Here is a 15,700-nt window from a genome sequence, read left to right as displayed (position 1 = left end):
TCACATTTGCAGATTACCTTCTCTCATCTTTCCTAAGGTCAGAGGTTTTGTTTTCTGTAAACGCACCAGTTAATCATCAATGTTGTTGGTGCAGCTGATATTTTCAAGGCAAACATTTTCACCTCTGTGTGTGGGGTAGCACAAACGTAGATACATTTGGTGACAATCTTAAGAACAGCCGAGTATCTTTGAGGCGATTTCTGCACTTTTGAACAGTGCCTATTAATCATTTCGTCACTGGGTCAAACTGCACTTTCTGCAACACCATTGCTTGTTCCTAAATTAAGCTGGTGCCAAGGATACATAAAACAGAGAGCAACACCACAAACACGTCACTGTATGACTCACGTCCATTGTGAGCTGATGAATCATAATCACTACCTCTGGTCCACATTTCAACTGTCAAAACTCTGTATTGTTTAAACGGGAAAGGGGCCACTTGGAAATGAAACAGCTTAGACGTAACAAAATAAATTACACCACCAGCACATGCATAGTCCAAGTCCTCACACTACCGGCAGCTCACAATGTGTTGATTAAATGTGACTATCACTATGTAATCAGCTTTCATTCAAATCATAAAGGGAGGCCAGCAAGACCGGCAGGCAGAAGTAATGCTACCAACTTAATCCACTTAAGGTGAGGATGAAGACATGAGTCAGAAACGGAAGTGAGACTGATGTTAAGATTAAACTGTGAACAAAATAAAAAGGAATATGTATAACACACCTGGCAGATTCAGGCATAGAGAGAACTATTTCCAAATAATTGTGTTTTATTTCCTCTCATTTCAAGCTGCTGCTTGATTAAGGAAATAATCCACAAAGGTAGTAAATATTTAGCATTTAACAAGATAAATACATCTCTCATTATACATTTTTAAACATTCTAATGTGAACAAAGCTGATCCATAATGCATAAATATCTTGCAACCTCAATTTAAAACTTGACAACTCCTGCTGATTTCTCACTACCACCATAGTGCACTCCCTTTGCAACATTCATTCCTTATATTTTAGGATGGGGACAAAAGCCCTAATTTAGCTCTGCATCGCGTGCTGACAGTACATCCTGTGGAAGCTCAACTGTGTATACAAGTTTGTCTGTGTGCGTGTGAAAGTGTGTGTTTGTCTTCTGTTTTCAGAACACAAACATTGCGCTTGCACATACAAACAAGCTGACACACACAGCTGTACTTTCGGAGAGCTGACAGTGAATGCTGAGACAGTGGTCCCTGATAACTTCCCTAAAATGCACTCTGCCCCGGTGCTAATGCTGGACTAGGGACGGAGGCTGGATCTTTATCTTAATCACCAGCTTCCTGGCTTTACCCCACTACAGCACACACATAAGCTCCAGCAGCAGCTTCCCAAAATGTGAGGGGGACATACACACACAAAGCATGACAGTCGATGAAAAATGTACATGTGGATTTCCTTCCTTTCCTGAGTGTCACGTATGCCAACTGGAAGCTGATGGAGGAAATGGATCAAATAGACAGACTCCCTTCCTCACAGCAGAGGCAGCAATAGCATAGAGTAGCCAAGAAGCCATATTTGAAAAGGGGGTGAGAGATGGATTCATCCCCTCGTACATCTCATGTCATTCACCTTTGCGAAACTCCAAATTCCATCCACTGAAGGAAAGTCAGAGAAAACACCCTGTTCTTGTTCAAATTTCAAAATCATACAGCAACTCTCACTGTGCAGGAGACAGAGGGGGAACTACACCAATTGTCGGCTCCCTGCAGTGTCAGGAATAACAGCTCTCGAAATCCAAGATTGCTCTCTTTTACAAGCTTGGCAGCAAGCTCTTTGGGGACAGGACGACACACCGCCTACCAGCAAAGTCAAACTAGGATGTTTTTTTTATTAATTTAAAGCATCAAAGAGCAGCTGTCCCAGATAAATGTTCTAGACATGAGGAGGAGCTCCAAAAATTTGTTAGAAACTGGAAGGTGGCATTCGAATGCAGTGTGGGATGACTAAACTGGGGATGACTTCGATCAAAATCGTACAGTGTATGTAAGCCCACCCTAGGTTAGCTTGTAGTATCACCAGAGCAAATCAAGCTGACTGTGGAGAACAAAAATTGAGATGAGAAACAGATAGTGTTATTGGTGACAGCACAGTGATTAGCCTTGGCAGTGCTTCTGTAAAGACCTGTAGTCACATAAAGACAACAAGGAAGGTTGGAGGTTAAGCATACAGCAATTTACTAAAGAGGTACTAGCAAACCAGAAAAAAAGACTGACTTTGAAATACATAATTGTGTAACAGATTTCTTAATTAAAATGGCCCTCTGAGGCAAAGGCCCTTTTTGATACAGAGCCATTGTTTTACTGTGACTGGCTCACACTTAAACAGAATGCCTATAACAGATGCATTCAAACAGTACTTTAACAAGTCACCAACCAGAACAACAGGTAAATCATTTTGATTTAATCTGATTTCAAACACAGATTTTCATCATATTATTCTTCATACAAAAATTGAAGATGAAACCCAATAAAAGGTAGAGTTTGGCCAAATGGGCCATAAGCCTATTCACATTACTGATCAAATAAACTGTTCTATAAACATAAAACCTGAGAACATTGAGACAAGCAATCATGAAGCACAGCAATAGTTCCAAATCCTGTTGCTTCCTTAGATCCAAGCTTTTGGTTTACCTAATTTTAATTCTCTCTGACAGAGAAAAAAAGCAAACTATGAAAGAGACCACAGAGCAGACTAAGTAAAACTGTTAGGTCTAAATGCACACGTCTCAGACACATAAATTAAGTGTGGCCACAACTAAACACACATGTAAAGATTAAATGAATGCACAAGCCTAAATGTAGACTTAGCATCACTGAGCATCACTGTGAGAGCAGCAATTCTGGTCACTCTCTGCCAAATTAACCCCAATTTCTCTATCCCCTCACTCTCACTCTAACACAGACACAGTTTTCCTTATCCTTTCTCTCTTGTGAAGGACAGACAGAGGATGTGTCTGTGACCGGGAAAGGCTCAGATTTCCTCTCTGAGGTTTCACATTCCTGGGATTCTGTCTGAAGACCACTGCAGCCCATTTAAAACCATTCCCCATATGGAGGGGGGAAAAAGACCCAGGGCAGGTGAACAGGAAGGATGGGGTAGGTTTTTGAGCTTGGAGAGTTAATTTCTCTTTTCAGCATTTCCCTACCTTCCTAGGTAAACAAACCTTCACTTGTAGCACACTGTGCTGAATGAGAGGACACTTTACATGATGTAGCTTATCCTTTTAAAACTGTTATACTGCTCTGCTGTAAGTCTTAAATCAAGAACAATAATAATAATAACAATAAGAAGAAGAAGAAGATATCTCATCACAATGAGACAACATTAGGTTCTATGCTCTCTCCTTCAGTTCAGCAGTCATATCTTTTGAACACCATCAGATTTATCATTTCATGTGGGTGCCACCACAAGATGATGGGGATGATGGGTTGGAAATCTGGTCCCCGCATAAATCCATCTATTCAGGTTGAATATAAAATGCTACAAATGCCATCTCCCTCCTAGTAAGACCACAGCTCCTTTATGGAAACCAGAAAACGTTTGTCTTGTTACAAAATGCATATACTGCCAATATGTGTGTACCATATTGTACAGTGGTACATATATTCTACGTTGCTCCACTATTCTACTTTATAAACCACATTGAAAGTCATTATCTAAATACATGACGGTCATTGAAAATTGCACCAGAAGGTGTGATAAGATGTCGGCTTTTTTTTTTTTTTTTTTAATCAATGGTAATATATGATTCCACATCTACTAAAGCCCTAGTATGAAGCTACACACAATATGTCCTCTACCTTCTGAAATGTCCTTGGAAAATGATCCTAATCCTAATGATTAATGACAAGATGTAGTTCTGATTTAATTACTATACCAATAAACAAGTGTTAAAAACATAGCAATACATGGACATTAGCACAGACTTTCCGATATCAAGCACAAGTATTTCATCTAAGCTAACCTTTCTGAGTAACCCTTTAGTTACCTGCCAAAAGTAACTTAACGTTAGCCAGCTAGGTTAATACAACATAAACAGCGTTGTTGTCACAGCTAATGTTTGCTAACGAGCCAGGCTCATTGACTGCCTTTCAGTGCTACTTACTGCGTTAGCGTGAGCCACATTCAGCTAAATTTCACGCAATTAAATGCGATAAAAATATATATTTTTAAATAGAATATGAGTTGTACAGTTTTTATAACCACACAAGACACATGCGCCAGTGTCCAGCGGTACCATAAGCAGATGTTAGTTAGCCTGGTTGGCTAGCAGGCTAACTTGCTAACGTTGCCGAGCGGCGCAGAAGGGGGTTTAAATTCGCTTACCTGTCAACCGCAGCTTTACTGGGCCATTTCTCCTAACTCCTTGGCTAGACATTCCCCTTTGTGTTCCAGCTTGATGAAAATTCACAAAATCTGTCTAATTCATGTGTCGGCGGGTGAGATTTTCAAAAAGGTATCTCCCAAAACAATCCCTCTGCTAGCTCGGGGTTAGCTTGTAGTATCACCATAGCAAATCACGCTGACTGTGTATGCAACATAATCGTATCATAATCACATCGCTGGAATAACACTCTCACTTGAGTCCCTTTTCCGTAAAAAAAATGCAAATAGCAACATTCCCAAATTCAGTTCACGCCGCGAGCCACAGGTACTGACACAATTCAAGTGAACAGTCTGCCCTCCCTCCGGACAGGCGTCTGCGCTGCCCGTGCTGCTTTGACTGAAGTTAGTCGTGATGATGGTAAAGACTGTGCTACAGCAGGCGGGCAGGGTCAGGGAGAGAAAAGAGCACATCCTGTACAATCTTTCAAAATAAGAGCAGCATCACACAACGTGTTAACACATTTTGTTAATACTGGGCATGTTTACTTCAGGCTTTGTTGTAAATTAAATGCAATTTCGCCAAATCGTAACCGTCTGTAACCATTTAACAAAACATATGTAAGATGGCCTTGTTTTAAGGCTGCCTCTATTGCCTCCCATTGCCTCACTTTTACAGAAAGTAACGAACGCGACACCCACTGGACAGTTGTAGATCTTGGAAAAGGGCTAAGGATGTATACACAAAATATTAGCAAATGTAAAACATAATGAGCATATCACTTAAGTAATTTCCCACCTGGTTACAGTGGTGCAAATGATCCGGTGATTATTTTGAACATAAACCCGTCTTTATCCGGTCTTCATCTGGATAACTTAATGCAGTTTATGTCGACATGAACGAGCTAAAAAAATCCGTGTGTACTGTTAGAATTTACAAATTCAATTTCTAATCTAAATACATCAATATTGCCACACTGTATGAATACTAATCAGTAAGAGGTGACTCAGTGAGCAGGGTAATTGCAGAAGGGAGCATTTTGGGGGGCTCATTTATCCATCCTCAGAGAGCACCGTGTCAACCACAATTTCGGAAGTCTATTATACCTGTCTTCACACGTGAAATATGTTTCTGGTATACATAATACAAAAATCAAGTCACAAACAATCACACAATATTAAAATCATATCATAAGGCCAGTTTATATTAGTGTCTGCCACATGCAACCAATAAGCCCCAATAAGCATAATAAGATTTTTCTGAGGGTAGATACTGTAGATGTAGGTCTACTAAGGAAAATGACTTCAACATGAAGTCTCGGAGTGTGATTCTGCTCCTTCCTGCACCCTCCTGAGCCATCATATTGTAATATATTGTAATTTACTGTGAATGCACTGAAACACAGATTTCATTCAGAAAATTGTTTTACAATATACTACAGACACAACAGGGTCCTTATAACATTTAGACTCACCACAAGCACACAGAATAAGCACAGCATCACCTAGTGGTGACATGGACGCTGAATCATCAGATTCCCTATTTCCCACAACAACCCATTCTTAACACCTCACCTCCTTCACACACCAAATAAATCAAGCAAGGTCCCCTGTTCATAGCCTGTCTATATCTGAAATAGCCATCAAGAAAAAAAAATCTTATGCGTGAATACAATTTATTTACAAATATTTCTTTAGAACAGGGGTATTGTGTCTTTGTACTGTTATGAACAAGGATGAAATGTCTAAAAAAAAATACAAAAATATCAACAAGGTAAGAAATGTATATTTTATGTTACGAAGGGCAAGCTGTTAAAACTGGAAAGTGCTTTGGTCTTCAGGGATCTGGAAGGCATAGCAGTCTGCTGTGGCTTCAGGAACCACAGACTCATCATCTTCATTCTGAAAGACGAGGGACAGGAGCAGAGCAGCATTAGATGAATAACATTATGTAACATCAACCCTCAGTCCTCAGTTAACAATTTTAAAAATAGATTGGATAAATTCTCGTTAACAAAGGATTAACTATAAATTTTAGAGATTATTTGTGAAATTATTGTGATTTTTAATCAAGTATAATGTGGTAGTTTTTGTTGTATGGTTTGTAGAGTCTAGTGTGGAGGATTTAATCCAGTACCAGAAAACCTGATCATGAAAGCAAAAGAATGGTTTTACTTTGAAAGCCTTTGGTCATTGATTTGACCAGGAAAAGCATATATTAAACATTAAAATGAGTGGTCATTATCTTGAAGGTAGCCTTGCAGAAACCAGCAAACATCTAGCTCAGGCTACTGTATGTTGCACCACACCCCACATTTATTCTTTGGCAACAGTAAGTAGCGAGGAGTGATCACACAAGCAAGTTCTGCCACCCTCTGCCAAAACTACAGTAATTTAATCTGTGAATGAGTCATATAATTGACAATGTAGTCGCACTGTTTCTGACAGTAATTCTTTCCATGTTTGTATTCTGCTTGAATTGTCGACGGAAGAGGTTACTATCATAACTACTCTATCAAAATGTAGCTGTGATCTCTGCTCGGCTAGTCTGAAGGGACCCCTGTTATTAGTAACACTTACCTCTTCAGAGAAGAATCTATCTATGATGTTGAGAGAGGACTTGTAGACCGCCTCGTTGTTGTGGGACTGCAGTGCCTCAATCTTGTCCAAACCACCCAACTCCTCAATCATTATGCACAGTTTCTCAATCTCACCAGTTTTGTATGCCATCTGTGGAGAAACCAAAAGAAAAATTCTGTAAGACACCAAGAAATTAACCTGAGACCATCCATTTTAATCTGCGACTGTCAAGAATCCATCGGTGTCATTCAATCTATATAGCATGTCAGAGATTAAATTCTGCAAATCTTCATGTTTCCTAATCTCAGAAACCCACAGTGATAATCTCCATTTTTCCCCCTGGGACCTAAAAACAAATGTCTGCAGGCAGAAGAGTTTGTAAGGGTACATTTAATGCTAATTTCTCTCTAATTTAATAAAAATTTTCTTTCTTGCAGTTCTAGGCAGGAGTCTACCATTAGCCCATAATCCTTTGTGCATAGCTTTACTGCAGTTGACCATAATTAGGACCATGCCAGTGTTTTGCATGTTTTATCCAATTTACTTTGAGTAGAATATCTACAATAAAAAGTATCACCACACACAAAATCTCTAGATGTTATTCATTATTTCTCTGCGAGATAAAATTGTTTTCTGGATGAAAAAGATGTGTTTAGGAATCAACCTTTTCAGGTTGCTCATAAAATGTACTTGACACATGACAGATCTTTGATTGCACAATAAAAACAAACTTGCTGTGAGAAACTCCAATGCAAAGATAGCAACAGGGTCTTGGCAATATACCTGTAAAATATTGTAGATTGCATCCAGGATAACCAAGATGATTTTGCCGTCTTTGGCTGTCAGCAGGTTGAGCAGAGGCTCCAGCACATTGCAATGGACCAGGTAGGCCACTTGCTCCACTGTTCCACCACTGGTGTAATTGGTGACAGCCCACACTGCCTCCTTCTGGGTCTTGTAGTCTCCCTAAACAGATATTACATTGGATGCTTTAGGCCCGAGAAAAGTATAGAAATATACTAGAGACACATTAAATTACAGAAAGGCCAAGTTTCATGACTGGTTTGTAAATCCCTTGGATGTAAATAGTTGGTAGTTTCAGTCTAGTATATGCAGCAGAACAAAAGAAAAAATATCAAAATATAAGTGATGTTATTCATTGTTTAATATGTTTATTTGACAACTTTCTGATTCTGTGCTTAACACAGTAAAATATATATGTGCACCCGAAATCCTCTGCACGGCCATATGATGCAATCGGTACACATGCATGTATGTATATATTAATGTTACATATTAACAATACTTCAAGAACCTGAGTTGGTGCTGCCCTGTGGCTGTTCATTATTCAAGGGAGATCATTAGGATGGATAAAATGCAGAAAACAAACATCCCCACCCTGATCAATAAAATACAACTTGAATTAATACATTTCATTTGAACTATTATAACAAGCCAGCTATATTTTCTGTCTGCTCTTGCGTTCTGACCTGTTGGAGGACCTCCACCAGGATGGGCATCAAGCCAGCATTGATAACCTCCTGGATCTGGGTGTCCTTGCCAGCAGTGATATTGGACACTGTCCAGGCTGCCTCTTTCTGGATATTGGGCTTGAGGTTGCGCAGCAGGCCGGGGAACATTGCCAGAGCACCTGCATTCAGCACACACTGGGTCTGCTCATCTGTCCCAGTCACAATGTTGCCAAGTGACCGCAGGACAGGAGTCTGGGAGATGACAGAGAGCGAGTCAATTATCTGTAGTATTCACGATTAAGGAATGACATATAGGAGGAATGATGATGAGAACAATGATTATGATTTGATATCTAAACACTGTATGTCACACACCTATCTTAAGCCACTAACAATGCAGGCAACAGCAGAATAACAAATCTAACTTTTGACTCAACACCACATACCACAATGGAGAGCTCCCCACAGGCTAGCAGCTGTACCAGGCGGGGCACCAGGCCAGCCTGCACCACCACCTCTATCCTCTCATTGGAGCCATCGGTTAGGTAGGACACGGCCCAACATGTGTCGGCCAGAATCTCCCTGTCGTTGTGGTGCAGGAGGCGCACCAGGGCTGGAAGCAGCTGCTGCACCGCCGTCAAAGGAGGTGCCGGGTTCTTGTTCCGACACAGGTTGGACAGGGTCCAGGTGACGTTGCGCAGGAAGCCAGACTGGTATGGTGAGTTAAGAGTTATCTTAGAACATCAAAGCGTCATAACATGATAGTTGTTAGAGTAACGTATACCATGATACTGACAAGACTCAAGTTTATTCAGAGCCATATTCAACCAGATCAACCTCAGGGCCTCAGGATTTTTAGCAATCCATGAAGCCAGTCAGTGACTTTGAATAAATAAATCTCTACTAACGACAGCAATTTAAATAAATGCTCAGTAAAAGTTTTATATTGGGAGCTATTGTACCATTTGTATGTTGTGAATAACCCCAATAAATAACTGTACTTCCAAAAATAACATATCTAAGGTGACAGCAAAATCAAATTATGGACATCTCTGCTGTGTGCAAAAGGCTTCTCAACTGTACATTAACCTCTCAACAGAAATAAACATATTCACATCACATGCCTGCCTGATAAGCTCTGTAGACACGCAAAAATGTGTTTCAGGTGAAGTAAAATTTACTGAGGCCTGGCCTTTGGTCTGGTCTGTAATTATATAATTACAATATCCTTACCATGCAAATGACAAACTGCTCATTTGGATCAAACATTTTCTAAATATTTCCTTTTTTGTTTATTTTTCAAGTTGCAAAGTGTACTACACATGTTCACATCCTCGCTGCAACTTATTGAGTAGTTGATCAGATCAGGAGTGCACAGCTCTAAATAACTGCATGCAAAACACATAAAAGAGGAATTGGGATTCTAATTTGGTAGCACATACAGACGAACACATGCACTCCAGACCACACTAAAGAACAGTCCAGTCAATTTTGTAGTATTAATTACATGACAAATCAGTTGATTTGCCTACACCACAACAGTCTTGGTATTTTGGAACAGCAGCCTGTCTCAACTGGACCTAGGTAGTGTGGATGTATAGATCTGGATAAAAGATACTAGGTCAGGGCTGTAATGCCATGCAAAATAAAAGTGTCTTAGAACCAGCAGAGCAATAATGTTTGATGGAAACTCACAGGAAACACGGACAGATCAGGGGCTGCCAGCAAGGCTAGGAGTGGCTGGAGTCCACCATGTTTGATCACTAGGTCTCTGTAGTTGGATCCATCACCTAAAATTGGGAGGGAGAGAAGCCATTTACAGTCATCTCCTGTCAGCGGTGCAATCACAGAACAGGAAAAAAGCATTTCAGAGCTAGCCCTACATTGAAAGAACCTTCAGCATGTTACTATATTATTACTATAATATGCCAGGGCTATTTTTCACCATTATCTGTTCTAACACCTTTACTTACTGAGAAAACAGCCCAACAAGTGCTGATACTCTGACAGACCATGGGTTCCTTATTATCTGGCGTGAATCACCTTTGGATCATGAACTTGATGTCTCAACAACACACTTTAGAGTTTCAGGACACGCCCTTTTACAGTAATTCAAAAGCCCTCAAGTTTACAGCAGGTCCTCACATCAGAACTATCTAGGCAAATAATCTGAACAATATAAACAGTGCAGGGTGTAGTAATGGAACAACAAAAGTAAAACAACTCAAACACAAAGAGACGTTGAGTGTCGTCAGCCTACAGTACCTGCAATGTTACCCAGGGCCCAAATGGCCTGCTCGCTGATGTGCGGGTGGGGTGATGTCACCAGGCTGATAAAGGCTGGGATGGCTTCTCCTTCCACTACGGCAGTGGTCTGGTCTGAGGTACCTGAGGCAATGTTGGTCAGGGCCCAAGCTGCCTCAAACTGGATAGGGGGGCATTCAGACAATGCCAGAAAACTAACAAACCTTTGGATGAGGCCGGCAGCAATTATGCTGTCAATAGGCGGGTGCTTTTCTCTGGAGAGGAGCCTCCTGTACATCAGGAAAAAACACAGTTGGAGAGTTAATGAAGGGAAAGTAACTTCAAGGAAAGAAAAAGTCAACTTTGCATGGTTAAATGTCATTAGAGTAACCACTAGCTGAAGGGCTATACAGGGGATATCCTGTTTAACACGTTTGGGAACAGACAAATTGATTTTCTTCTCAATAGAAACAAGCAAGATGTCCACAAACGAATAAGCTAGAAACCAGAAATTGATGTGATGACAATTTAGCAATAATATATAGGAGAGATATGTCCACATGACGAAAGACTGGGGGAAAATAGTATGCACAGGCAAAAAACTGGTCTACAGATGCTGGACTAAACACCATGGCAAAAAGTAGAATCCAAGTGATCTAAGTTGAAACATTGCACAGCAACAATAACTAAAAAATCCTTGTGGGAGCAGAGAACAGTGTGCGGATTCTTCATTTTGCCAAGATGACTGACGACACCATGTCTTTGGTCATGTGGACTGTAAGCATAAAATGCCACAGTAACAAGATGGGAACAAGTTTATTACATTAACACATCAAAACTCTTCAGTCAAGGTCACCTGGCTGCCTGCGTGGCCTGCAGCTGATGATCTAGATTCTGGCTGTTTACACCTCCTACGATCTCCTCCACAGACCAGTGCTGAGGAGGCTGTGGAAACAAACAGAAGAGGATTACTTACATGCCCCATGAACCTGGGTCAAACTGCAGTTAATAATAACCCTCAACATTCACTAGGACATACTTGGACTATGTTTAGGTTAGGGTTTTAGGTTCAGGACAGCAGAGCAATTGTTAAGTTGTTCTTCTCATTATTCAGAACCGTCATAACATAGTAACAAATTAATATTGACAGTGACTCCTCTTAAATCAACTGGGAAGCATTGTAAACTTTTGACTGTCATCATTAGGTAGACACTTAAGTTTGCTCCAAATTTCTCATTGACCTCTGGCCACTGGGTACAAACAGCACAGGCTTCAGCCTTATAGGTTGAATTTGACTAGATTTTTTCCTCTTATGGTAATGTAAGGTGTTGACATAGAGGCTCATTCATAGCCAACTAACGTTAGCTAAATTATATAATCAAATGTTTCAGACATGGAAAAGAGTTGAATGTATTTTTAGGTTCGTCCTGTTTACGGTCCCCGGCCAAATCCAGTGGCTAGTGTGTGAAAGGGGAAGTAGAGCTGATCAGCTGCTGTCTACCTGTGCGTTGGGATCTATCTCTTGGAGAGGAGAGGTTGGCTCGTCCAGAAGGCTCTGGACGTTTCTCCTCTTCAGGATTTGATCATCTTTCTTTGCTTTCCGGAGCTCCACGTTGACTTCCGCTCTCCGGCGCCTTAGCTCCTAAAAAAGTTGACCCCCATAAAAATATAAGAGGACTAGCTAGCATAAATTACGATTAGCATGCCTAACATAATGCAATAATGCATGTTCTGAGGTTGGCTGTTATTGGCAGCACTTACATTGGCATCTTTCCCTTTGTTTTTGAACTGGGTGAGTCGAGCTCCGTTGTCGTTTCCAGCTGACATTCCGGACCGTTGAATAAGACAATCGATTCCACTAACGTTATTGACACTCCCTGTTGAAAAACGATCATTTAACGTTAAAAAGTAAACGGCCGTGATAACGGCTGCTTTCACTACCGTCCTCTGATTAACGTTTTGTTAGCTAGCTAGCTAGCTAGGAGGCGGTGAATTAGCTAGCAGTTCACTAGCAGCTTGTCTTGAAGCCAAGCCGGTTATCTAACGTTAACACCATGTGGCCCATCTCACACGGAGCCTGTCTGGTAAACCAACACCCAAAAACCCGCTGAAATCCATATGAAGAAATATTATATATTTAAATTAAAAGCAAACCAATAACTTAAACAATCGAAGCAACGATACGTTTGTTTAAAATGTACATTTGGCCAGAGAGCATGTGCGACGTGCTTACCTTACAGATTTCTTGTATTTTTTTTTTTTTTACAATGGCCGTGACGTCATTAATATACACGGCCCTGTTTTTTCTGAATTTTGATTGGTCAGTTGGACTATAAGCACCTCCCCGTTACCTACGGTTAAAAAAACGTATCAAACGACAAAGCCGTTGTCAAAGGCAACCACTGTCAGTATCGCGAGATAAATCTGCCACATGTTTGTGGGCTGGCTGGATTAATACAGCTACGTGTGGAATGCCTATTGTGCCGTGGTTAACATTTTTATAGTTGACAATATGTAATCCAATCGCAGAGGCCTAAATTGACATCATATCACTGCTTTTAATTCGTGCTATTACGGTAATAAATTCTGTTTTTTACATTCTACTACGTAATGACCCAGTGGCCTAATGGATAAGGCATCAGCCTCCGGAGCTGGGGATTGTGGGTTCGAGTCCCATCTGGGTCGCATTTAGCTTCCTTTTCAGGGCTGAAATATACAGTAAGTCGATTTTCGCTGTGATTTCAATGAAGGGACAAAGGAAATCTTCCATAATACTGCAAACACTAATTGGTCCCTACTGCACTAGCTTGGATAGATAAATTAATTCATTGTAGCCAGATGACTGTGGACAAGTCCAGAAATTAATGCTGAATAAAGCCATTTTTTAAAATACAAATGTTGAAAATTGAAAAATATAAGCAGCGGTGTACAAAATGTGATGCAAAACTATTGATATTCCATACATTTTTTCTATAGCTGGCCCTCAACGTTTGCTCAAATGCTGTGACCAGGGCTTACATTACAAAAAATGTCATATCTCTCAAACACTTTGTACTATTGCAACCACATTTGGTAGACATGTGTAGATATGATGTCTGAGTGACCAAGACACATTTGATAAATCTTTTGTTTTGTTACCTTTTTCCTTCTATAGATATTAATTACTCTACATTTATGCATCTATTTTTTTATTTTCTTTCTTCTTCTTTCTACATGTAACTTCACTACATACTTGTATGTTTTCTGACTGTTCTACTGTATGTTCTTGTTCTTGCAATTAACCACCAGGGAAAAATTAGAGTCTCATATTATGTTAATTCATGTTCTTTTCAGATTGCTTCAGTTTGTTCACTATATTTTGAAAGTTCATCCTGGAGGTCATAGTAGGCCATGTTACCATCGGTTATTTTTTTAAATATAAATTTAGATTTAAATTTAAGACACAACAAAGTTAAGGTATAAGGTATACTTTGTCTCACACCTCATTTTTATGGTCAACTAAAATGTTTTTGTTTTTATTATGTTTACGTTAAATATTGTTGGAACATTTAAATTCTTTATAAAAATGAAAAAATGCTTGTACCATTTTGCTTTGTGGATTTGATATTTCTAATATTGTTACTCTCATGTATCAAAAAAAAAACTGACATTTCCATCAAATAAACAACTAAATTACAAAATAACATCTGTTGTGCTCAATGTGTCAAAACATTTTTCTAAATCAGTCCAAAACATCACGGAGGAAATACACTGAAGTTTTCTTGACCCGTCCACAAAAATCCCTATTCTATCAATCTTAATTTCTTGCGGAATCAACCAGTCACCAATCAATCACCATGTCACCACATCCTAGTTGTCTGTAACTGTGACCACTGGAGAACAACACAACAGTTAAGGCTTGTTTCTGACTTCTTCAGTTTGATCTCTTATTTTGAAAGTACTTGCCGGATATTTTACCATGTTATAATATCTGCAATGACGCAGGTGACCGTGACCACTAGAGAATATTGAAACACTCATGTTCATTTGTGTTCTCATCAGATTACTTCAATTTGGTGACTATATTGTGAAAGTGTAAATCGGAAGTTTTAGTGTCTGCATCAACGCTGGATTCACGGATTTAATGTTGTTCTCAGTGTGACCACCAGAGGGCAGCGAGGTCTCATGACCAAATACACTCAGGGCGACCATCAATCTCCAGCCAGCATCAAGGCGGGCTCATGTTAGAGGAGAAGTAGCTTTTTTGCTTTATGTTTGATTTGTTTTCAGTATAGTTGATGGTTTAAAATGTGAAGTAATTTGTTTGAGTGTAACACAAACCTCTCAGTAATATGTTCATTAATTCTTTATTATTCTTTCTTCTATGGATCAGCATTGACTAAATATCCAGAAAACAAGCTTAGTAATAGTGTTTGAATTCAAACGGTATTTATTTTTAGTTTATAGAGGTGAGAGTATGAGTTAAACTGTGTTTCATATTTATTCTCATTGTTAGCATCCCAAGATCTCCTGTAATTTTTGATTTGGTTCATTTTGTAAGAAGAGTTTAATTAAATTGAGTATAAGTATAGAGGTAAAAGTGAAAGCATGGTTTACATTTTGTAGGCTATTACCTTGTCATTTGCAAGTGTCTTCATTCATTTCAAGTGTTAATTGTAAAGAAAAAAATGTAATTTTTGATTCTCTGAAGTAGAGTGTATTTTATGCACCAACATTTAAAAAAAAAAAGTAAGAAAGCAAGTAAACCATCAATACAGATACCAGGACAAATCTAGTTCCCTTTTTCATAAAATCCTACTTTGTAAACAACAGAGAATATCTACACAGATCCACCCCTTTATATTGTAAACAACAATGGGAGCATTTTTAGAATACATTTATGAATGAAAGGAGTGTCAAAGTGTTTATTTCTGTGTTGGGGGACGTCCCACCATCTCTCTTTCCACCCCATCCCATCTCGCTCCTGAGCGGCCTGTATAAAAATCCAAGAATCCCAGCTCCGTGGCAGTCCTTCACATGTGTGCACACCGAGCATCCAGA

At 39.6% G+C, this 15,700-nt stretch overlaps 2 protein-coding genes and 1 non-coding gene across 4 annotated transcripts in view; 1 reads left to right on the top strand and 2 right to left on the bottom strand.

Annotated features, from left to right (window-relative positions):
- LOC139290153 (E3 ubiquitin-protein ligase SMURF2-like) overlaps nt 1-4,419 on the bottom strand; it is a 59,056-nt gene extending 54,637 nt beyond the window's left edge. Inside the window, exon 1 of the mRNA XM_070911850.1 lies at nt 4,368-4,419. Coding sequence (XP_070767951.1) covers nt 4,368-4,419 — 52 coding nt within the window. The remainder of the gene's footprint in view (nt 1-4,367) is intronic.
- A 1,147-nt stretch (nt 4,420-5,566) lies between these two features.
- LOC139291101 (importin subunit alpha-1-like) lies at nt 5,567-12,487 on the bottom strand. 2 transcript variants are annotated; one of them, XM_070913026.1, is made up of 10 exons: nt 12,422-12,487; nt 12,162-12,302; nt 11,517-11,605; nt 10,682-10,950; nt 10,112-10,206; nt 8,863-9,150; nt 8,435-8,668; nt 7,728-7,910; nt 6,945-7,094; nt 5,567-6,266 (listed from the first exon to the last, which is right to left on the bottom strand). In XM_070913026.1, exons 1-10 carry the CDS (start codon nt 12,485-12,487, stop codon nt 6,177-6,179), a joined length of 1,605 nt encoding a protein of 534 aa, XP_070769127.1. In that variant the 3' UTR covers nt 5,567-6,176. The 2 variants fall into 2 exon arrangements, with proteins under 2 accessions (XP_070769127.1, XP_070769135.1); XM_070913034.1 differs by having other exon boundaries at nt 8,863-9,126.
- A 785-nt stretch (nt 12,488-13,272) lies between these two features.
- Nucleotides 13,273-13,345, top strand: trnar-ccg (transfer RNA arginine (anticodon CCG)). The gene has a single exon. It is a non-coding gene; the product is annotated as a tRNA-Arg (tRNA).
- The last annotated feature ends 2,355 nt before the right edge of the window (nt 13,346-15,700 follow it).

The sequence above is a fragment of the Enoplosus armatus genome, chromosome 2, assembly GCF_043641665.1.
Source record: "Enoplosus armatus isolate fEnoArm2 chromosome 2, fEnoArm2.hap1, whole genome shotgun sequence".
NCBI classification, from domain to species: domain Eukaryota; kingdom Metazoa; phylum Chordata; class Actinopteri; order Centrarchiformes; family Enoplosidae; genus Enoplosus; species Enoplosus armatus.
Note: the sequence above shows the minus strand (reverse complement) of the source record. Positions and strands in the feature narration are given on the sequence as shown.

Bases quoted from the DNA above. Each gene is read 5' to 3' on its own strand.
- LOC139291101 (XM_070913026.1), bottom strand. From the start codon at position 12,487: ATGTCAGCTGGAAACGACAACGGAGCTCGACTCACCCAGTTCAAAAAC. The intron at 8,669-8,862 runs GTATGTGGTGTT...GTCATCTCCCAG, and splicing joins GTGGGGAGCTCTCCATTGTG to ACTCCTGTCCTGCGGTCACT. The intron at 6,267-6,944 runs GTAAGTGTTACT...CTCGTCTTTCAG, and splicing joins ATAGATTCTTCTCTGAAGAG to AATGAAGATGATGAGTCTGT.